Source organism: Drosophila miranda (assembly GCF_003369915.1).
Source record: "Drosophila miranda strain MSH22 chromosome Y unlocalized genomic scaffold, D.miranda_PacBio2.1 Contig_Y2_pilon, whole genome shotgun sequence".
NCBI classification, from domain to species: domain Eukaryota; kingdom Metazoa; phylum Arthropoda; class Insecta; order Diptera; family Drosophilidae; genus Drosophila; species Drosophila miranda.
Window position 1 is genome coordinate 253316 of NW_022881614.1, and position 8211 is coordinate 261526.

At 53.1% G+C, this 8211-nt stretch overlaps 1 protein-coding gene and 2 pseudogenes across 1 annotated transcript; 1 reads left to right on the top strand and 2 right to left on the bottom strand.

Annotated features, from left to right (window-relative positions):
• Window positions 1-1588: 1588 nt before the first annotated feature.
• On the bottom strand, window positions 1589-2388 carry LOC117192528. Its single transcript, XM_033397223.1, has 3 exons — window positions 2148-2388; window positions 1945-2085; window positions 1589-1880 (listed from the first exon to the last, which is right to left on the bottom strand). The coding sequence occupies exons 1-3, from the start codon at window positions 2301-2303 to the stop codon at window positions 1815-1817; spliced, it is 363 nt and encodes a 120-aa protein (XP_033253114.1). The 5' UTR covers window positions 2304-2388; the 3' UTR covers window positions 1589-1814.
• Window positions 2389-2623: 235 nt separating this feature from the next.
• LOC117192526 lies at window positions 2624-6409 on the top strand (annotated as a pseudogene).
• Window positions 6410-6428: 19 nt separating this feature from the next.
• On the bottom strand, window positions 6429-7751 carry LOC117192848 (annotated as a pseudogene).
• Between the last annotated feature and the right edge of the window lie 460 nt (window positions 7752-8211).

Consider the following 8211-nt stretch of genomic DNA (forward strand, 5'->3'; position numbering starts at 1 on the left):
CACGAAATTTTTGTCCTCGCTGGTGTAATGCCACCTGTTTTCAGGGCGAAATGGCTTACAGCCAAAGAACTGCTTAAAATTAAAAGGTTCAATCCAACAATGTTTGACGAGCTAATACGCTCAAAAGCGGATACGAGTTACACACGTACTTTAAGAGAATTTAATTCCATCTTTGTAAACACTCAAGACTGTGATAGTGTTAACACATGTAACAAAATCCATGTATTAGATAAATTTTTAACTAAGGGTAAAGAAGAATACTCGAATGAAGAAATAAAAACTATATTTTATGAGATTCTGAACAAGTACAGAAAGGACGACTGGAACATTCTATCAACAGATGCCTCAGTTACAGAAAGTACATGTGGCATAGGAATAGTAGAATGGACTAGTGGAAATATCCACAAGTACAAAATAGAAAACAGATTATCCTCAGTAGGTGCCGTACTCGTAGGCCTTAAAAAGGCCTGCGAACTATGTCTTAAATATAATTACAACGAGGGGGACCGTTGTGAGTTGCTGCGGACACCGCAACTCTACAGTTATACCCGACAATACTCATTTTGAGTATCGGGTATAAAAAAAAAATTGTATTTTTGTGGGGGAGATTTTCCCGTTTACGGCTGTTTTAAAGACCGGCGGCGCCCTTTGCAGCAGCTGTGGCCCACTACTCTCCCGCAAACCACCCCGGAGGTGCTCTAAATGAAGTGTTCATCAACAAGTAAGTGGCACAAGAGCAAATCGGGCAAAGAATTTCGAACCATTAATCCGACCACAGCGCAGTCCATCGCTGAAACTGGCCTGAAAACTGGGAATCACACTGGCTAACGGCAACACCAACGTTCGGTGGAGCCGGCGCTGCTCCGGCCAATCACGCAGATGTCGACAACGACGTGCCCTGCATCTCCCCCAGCTAGGACAGACTGCCCGATTGTGCCGCTGCCGGTGTCCAGCAAGAATATCCGTGCCCAGGTAAAGCTCTCTCTCCTATTTAGCTGTGTTCTAACACGTTTCCTCTTTAAGCTCCCTGGGCGAACTCGCAGAAGCCTCGCAACATTGCCGTGCATGCCATGAAAGCGAGGCGTCTGCTCATCTCGACAGATGTTGGCAGCCATCAGGCCATCATTCGGGCGCGAGTCGATGGCAATGAGCGTATAGAGCTGGAAGAAGTCACGGCGCTTGACCTGGATCAACAGTCCGAAGAAGTTGTAAACATCAATGGAAAGAACAAGTAAGCAACCATATTGGACACCTCTGGACACGTGTAATCTCCTGTTCCCTCTCTAAAACAAAACCCCTTGCTTCCATGCATATCCCGCAGGTGAACAACATTGCCGCCTAGGAGGATTTGTGCACTGGCTGGGCAGATAATTTTAAGTAGCGGGAGTAGTGACATAAACAACGACTGTATATCCGCCTTCTGGCGCTGTGACGAAAGGACTGCAGGTCGGATCACTTCAGCTGACAGTCGTCCGAGGGCAGCGACAAGGCTCTAATCAGCGATGGTACCACCTGTGACAATGTCCACGATGAGGCCCACTGCTGCAAGCGGCCAGGAGAACTTCATACTGACATGACAGTTTATTAATTCAGTTATAGTATTTATGTGGCAGTCCAATCGAATGTAGAAAGTATTCTAACTAATGCATAAATTATCGTAAATGTCGTAAGACTCAGTTCCCATCTGAATACTTAAGGAAAAGGCTAGAGGGTTAGGCGAGGGGGATCCACTGGCGAAGATATTCGGTGATCTTCCATTGCATCTCCTGCAGGTAATCCGTGAGATATAGATGGTGCAGGAGCGGGGACTTTTGCTACATCCTCTGGATGACACACCCCTTGAAGGAGTTCAGTCTCACATCGATTTCACCATCTTCCAGCTAAAGAAGAAGAACAATGGGAATGGGAGTTTCGAAGGCGAGACCTCTCACTGATTTTACTCACCGCGTTGAAGGCATAGATATCCTGGTAGCAGGATGGAGATATGCAGTGCCTAATGCAGTTGATCTTGGTCACGCCCACGTTGAGATTGACACACTGGGTGTGCTGCTCGCAGGCCACCTCCTGTTCGTCGTAGGTTATTTCCTGTTTGTCAAAGACGTGAACGATTCAGCCCGGAGAAAAAATCAATAGCCTCGTGGACGCACATTCTTACTCGTCTCCTTGTAGGCGTAATCTGGAAAGTGGAACGTGGCAGTCTTCGGGAACATCTTGCCACTCAATCCGGACATCTCCTTGTAACCCTGTGTACATTTCAGTAAAATTACAGAGAGAACAAAACAGATATTCACAGCACGTTTCATTTTCCCGTTACTTGTTTGGTTGAATTAATGGTGACGACACAGAACAGCCCAATCAGGGATGAATTCGGTATGGAAAAACGATAAGAAATCATCCCGTTTGTGTTTTTGGTGCTGTTAGTACTAAGATTCGAAAATTGGAACGCCGATTAATACTAACCAATGCTATTTTACCGAAACGAGCGAAATATAGAAATATTTACATATATGTTTTGTCGAATTTTTTAAACCTTTACCTGATTATTTGTTATCGATCTATCTATCATCCCTAATGCTAGTGACGCTATCGATATCAATATTCAACAAGAAGCAGCACGCGCCGTATAATTTTGTCAATAATTTTGCATTGCATTTCATCCTATAAACGTTGGAAGTGGGGCGGAAGAAGATGGCAATGGCAACGGGAACAGCAACGACGACTACTGCGGTCGAGCAGCTGGTAGCCCAGACCCTGCAGGCGGCCACAAACCCCAGCCACGAGATTGTGCAAAAGGCCGAAGCCCAACTTAGCGAATGGGAGCAGCAGCCGGGGTTCTTTCCCACGATAGCCAGGCTGAGCGTGAAGCTGCCCGGAAGCGCGCAGGGCAGCGCGGTTGACGCGGAGGTGGCGCTGAAAGTCCGCTGGATGGCAGCCGTTTACCTTAAGAACGGCATCGAGCGCTACTGGAGGCCTAATTCGCGGCAGGAGCTGCCGGCCGAGCAGAAGCAGCAGATACGAGACGTCCTGCTGCAGCACTACGACGCGGAAGAAGTGCCCCAGGTGGCACTGCAGGTGGCCGTGCTGTTTGGGCGCCTTGCTCGCACCGACTACCCACGCTTCTGGCCCGATCTGCTGCCCACGCTGATGAAGCAGCTGCAGGCGTGCAGCAGCGAGACGGACGCTGCACTGCAACAGAGAATTCTCTTAGTCCTACACTACGTCATTAAAGCCCTGGCCTCGCGACGCCTCATGGCCGAGCAGCGGGCCTTCGAGGAGCTGGGCAGCCAGATCTTTAGCTACTTGGCGTGGGACATCTGGGCCACTCTGACCGGCCGCTTCCTGCAGCAGGTAAAGAGCGGCGAGGAGGCTCAGGCCCTCAGCGCACTGCAGCGGGCCTATATTGTGATGCGATCCCTCAGGAAATTGATTGTCTACGGATGCTCCAAGCCGTACAAGTCCACTGACCACATGAATTTCGTGGAGCAGCTGTTTCAGCGCCTGCGCCAGTGCCTGGAGCTGCGCTACGAGCTGCGCATGGGACCAGGCCCGGCCAGAGCCTCGCAACTGATAAGCGAGCTGGAGCGCTTCATCCTGAAGATGATGAAGGCGCTGAACGAACTGGTGGAGCGGCACTCCATATCCTTTGCCCGATTTGTGTCTGTGGCCCTGGAGTTTAGTTTCCACTGTGTTCCACGAGGGCACCGCCCTCATCTTTGACGCCGGCGACCGCATCAACTTTACCAACTTTGCCATTCAGGCTCTGAACATGCTTAAGGGCATCATGTTGAGCGGCAACGACAGCATCTGTGCCCCCGCGGCCACGGAGCTGGCGACAGGAACCGGAGCTGGGTCTAGCCTGGAGGACGAACTGCTCGCCACGGCTGCCCAGAGCAACGCCAAGTTCTTCACCGTGGAGCGGGTGACGTACATCTGCGAGAAGATCGTGACCCACTACTTCCTGCTCACCCAGCAGGAGCTGGAGGAGTGGCAGCAGGACCTCGAGGATTACGACCAAGACGACGGCGGCGGCGACGCCTGGAAATACGCCCTACGACCTAGCGTGGAAACGCTCTATTTCACCTGTTTCACCCAGCACTCGACGGTAATGATAGGCGAGGTCGTGAAGTTCGTCCGCCGGGCACAGCAGCTGCAGCTCTCGCCGGATTCCGACCTCAAAGCCATCCTACTAAAGGACGCCATCTACAATGCGGTGGGTCAGGCGGCGTTTCATTTCTTTAACCAGCTGGACTTTGGCTCCTGGTTGACCTCCCAGCTGCTGGCGGAGCTGCGCATCGAAGCCCCCAACTTTCGAATTCTCAGACGCCGCATCATCTGGATGGTGGGACACTGGGTGGGCGCACAGCTACCGCGGGAGCTGCGTCCGCTAGCCTACGAGGCGTGCCTTCACCTGCTGCGTCCCCAGGAGGACATGCCCACACGACTGGCCGCCGCCCGGACCCTGAACCTGCTGTTAGACGATTTTGAGTTCATGCCGGAGGCCTTCCACCCGTACTTCTCGCCGTTGTTCGAGGCTCTTTTCTTGCTGCTGCACGAGGCCGGCGAGTGCGACACCAAGATCGTTGTCCTGGGCACCATGACACTGCTGGTGGAAAAGATGAGCGAGTACATCGAACCGCAGGCCCTGCAATTCATCGCCTACCTTCCCCTGCTGTGGCGTGAGAGCGAGAAGTACGACATATTGCGCTGCGCCATCATCGGCACCTTGGAGCAGCTGGTTCGCACCATCCGAGATGTGCCCGAGCCCATGAAACCCTTCCTCTACTGCGTCATCAGGCTGAGCACTGACCTCCAGGTGAGTAACTCTTTGGGAAGGGAATTAGTATATAGTAGTGGTAGAGGGAATTATTAGTGTACTTTGTTCTAAACTACGACGAACCAGCAAGATATAAACCCCAGTACGATAATGGCCTTATCTAACATGGTATAAATGTGTTCAGGAACACCAAGATCATCAACCAGGGTAATTCGCTTAAGAGAACCCTCAAAAGACGTAAGGAAACAAAAAAGGGGGTAACAAATTTGCACACACTATGACTGAAAATTATTAAGATTGCAAGAGAAAGTGAAATGAATTGCTGTATGCTCGACACAGAGCATCATCAGCATACATGAGTGCTTGAGAGTTTGTTAATAATATATGTACCTCTTTACTGTAATTCTTTACGTCAGACTAATGTGATTCATTCCATCATGCAGCAACACTCTCACGTCTACCTCATCGAGGATGGAATCATGCTGTGGCTGGCTGTGATTGGAAATTCGACTGTCCTGACCCCCGAACTGCTGGCACTGTGCGACCACCTACTGCCCATCATCGAGATGTCGTCGGAGAACCTTTGGACTGTGCTCCAGCTCATCCACGCGTACATCCTGCTGGACGCCCAGGCCTACCTGAGTAGGTACGGCGAGGCGTTCGTGGACTATTGTAGACGTTCCTTCGAGGACATCCGCGTTGAGGGCATCATCGCCATGCTGCGGATCTTCGAGACCTGCCTCAAGACGGACGCGTCGATGGGATTGCGATTGGTGCGCCCCGCCCTGCCCTTCGTCTTCCAGCAGGTGTGCCTCAAGCAGGAGTACCCCATGACCATGGGCTGGTACCTAACCATTGTGGCTAGGACGCTGCTCATCGACCAAGCCGTATTCATGTCGGTGGTGCAGCAACTGCCCCACACGGACGCTCTGGCCCGCATCCTGGACGTGTGGATCGAGATGTTTCCCATGGTGCCGGACACTCACGCCGAGAAGAGAAAGCTCTTCTGCCTGGCCTTCGCCTCGATTTTCGGAAACAACGACCTGCTGCTAGCCCGCCTGCCACACATCCTCCAGCTGGTGGACGAGACGCTCGGCGAGGTCATGGATAAGCAATTCGCGGTGGCGGAGGATGGCGCCGCCAGGTCCCCGCCTCGCTACTTCGACTCCCTGGTCATCCACGACGAGCACGAACTGGACGAGTTGCAGCAGCAGCTATGTACGGAAGACTTCCATTCGAAGGGCTACCCCGCCAAGACGTACCACGACGACCACCACCGGCAGCTGGTTCTCAAGGACCCCGTCTACAAGATACCCCTCACCGAATACCTCAAGTGGCAGCTGCAGGCGCTCCAGTCGCAGCTGGGCTCCACCCGCTACGAGCAGCTGCTCCGAAGCGTCGTCCCGGAGGTGCTCGAACGAATCACCATGTACATAGAGCAGACGGTGCCCAAGGCCTGCGTGGTGTGCGCTGGCGGAGGAGGTGGTGACGGCTCAGGAGCAGAGGCTCCCAATGAGGCTGAGCCGGTAGAGTCCGGCTGATGCTCTACGCAACTCGAGCATTGCTGTGCTTCGAAAGCTTTTTACGCTAAGTTATTAATGTATTTTGTATTGACTTATATATTTTTAATTGTTAGCCATGTCAATGCGTCTAGTCCAGGTCTAGTCTACGGCAGGGCGTCGCTCCAGCTTGCCACGCAGGAGGGTGCGGATAGTCTCGTCCCTCTGCACGAGCCTGTGACGCAGCTTGTCCAGCTCCTCTACGTTGCGGGCGTGCAGGCCGCGCATTTGTGACTCCTTGTGCTTGACGAGCACCTCAAGGCGTCGCACTGCGTCGTAGGTTTCCCTCATCTCCGTCTGGCCCGCCTCCAGCTTCTGGGCCTACTGCTGGGCCATGCGAAGACGGGCTTTCAGTCGGTCCCGAGAGTGTTTGGCCTTCTCCGTGCTGCGGGCGAGGGCGGCGGCCCGCATGGAGCTCGCCTTCAGCTGATCCTGCAGAGAGGAACGCTCTCTGACGTGGTCCTGCTTCAGTTCCTCCAGCAGAGTCTTACACTGATGCATTGCCTCCACCTCGACTGGACCTGCTGCTGCATTGGGTGCGCTTGTGGCATTGGGGACAGCGGTGCTCCTAAGGGCTGCAAGCTCCGATTTGGTGCGGGCGTAGGCCGCCTGCAGATGGTCCATGTCCAGAAGGAGCGTCTGCATCCGCTGCTCGTAGCAGTGCATCACCTCCACCAGCTTCTCCTTGGCCAGGTCGGTCTTGCGTGTTTGCGCCTCGGCCTTTGAGCGGCAAACGCCCAGCTGCGCCTGGAGGCAGACACGCTCTTCCCGCCATCCCCCCAGGTCGCGGCGCAGTTGCTCCTGGGACTGCAACTGTAGGGGACATCAGCAGAGAGCAGTGGTCAGTGATCAGGTGAGTGTCCTATGGATATGGGAAGTGTTCGAACTCTGTGTTGTACTGCAACAGGAGAGCGTCCTTGTCGCGGATGGATTCGTCGTAGGCCTGCAGTAGCGGGCCCAATGTGTGCGTGGGCAGGGGCTGACAGCCGGTGGAGCCTGAGGAGCAGGCTGCCGCTGCCGAGCTCGTCGATTCTTTCTCCCCGTTCCTCCGCTGATCCTGGTAGTTCTCGATCTGCACATTTAAACGGAAGACGAGAGTCTTTTACATGTCCACGTCGTTCGCCAGCGTTCTGTTCTGCCCAAGAACGACGCCCAGCTTCTGGTTGAGCTGCTGGCAGCGGTCGCAATTGGTCACCTGCTGCTCTGCCACCGCCAGACGGCTCTCCAGCTGGGAGCTGTCGGTGCGCAGCCGCTCGTTCTCGTTGGCGAACTGTTCGTTGTACTTATGCAGGGTGGAAAGGCGCTGCACCAGCTGCCCGGGCTTCTAGCCTGCTGTGGAGATGAAGTAAACAAATCCCAAACCCAGCCAACCAACCTCCGCCGACACATCTGTCGTGTGTCCTGGCGCTCGTTGCCATGACGTTCTACCCTGTGTTTGACCCTGTTTCGCGGGTATAGTCACCCCTCTGCTGCGACGAGAGCGTACTGAGCAAGAGAGGGCTAGAACGAGGGGGAACGTTGCAAAGTGCAAATTGATTTGTACCTTTTGGCTATAAAAATGATTCGATCTGATCCAGATTCGGCAATCTGGCAGATATGGTCATTCTCTATGATTGTGAGTTCTTAATTTTCTCGTATCTTCAAAATTGTGGATGCCACAGATTTTTGTCCTTTGTTGGGCTCTCATAGGGACGGACAGAGGGACGGACGAAAAGACGGACAGACAGACATGGCTCTCTCGACTCAGCTATTGATGCTAATCAAGAATATATGGGTCGAAAACGCTTTCTTCTGGAAGTTACACACATCCACTTTCACCAAAAATGTAATATACCCTATATTCATTTTGAGTAGCGGGCATAAAAAGTTAGATTTTAA

Bases quoted from the DNA above. Each gene is read 5' to 3' on its own strand.
- LOC117192528 (XM_033397223.1), bottom strand. From the start codon at position 2,303: ATGAAACGTGCTGTGAATATCTGTTTTGTTCTCTCTGTAATTTTACTG. The intron at 2,086-2,147 runs GTGCGTCCACGA...TTTGACAAACAG, and splicing joins ACAAGGAGACGAGTAAGAAT to GAAATAACCTACGACGAACA. The intron at 1,881-1,944 runs GTGAGTAAAATC...CTTCTTCTTTAG, and splicing joins ATATCTATGCCTTCAACGCG to CTGGAAGATGGTGAAATCGA.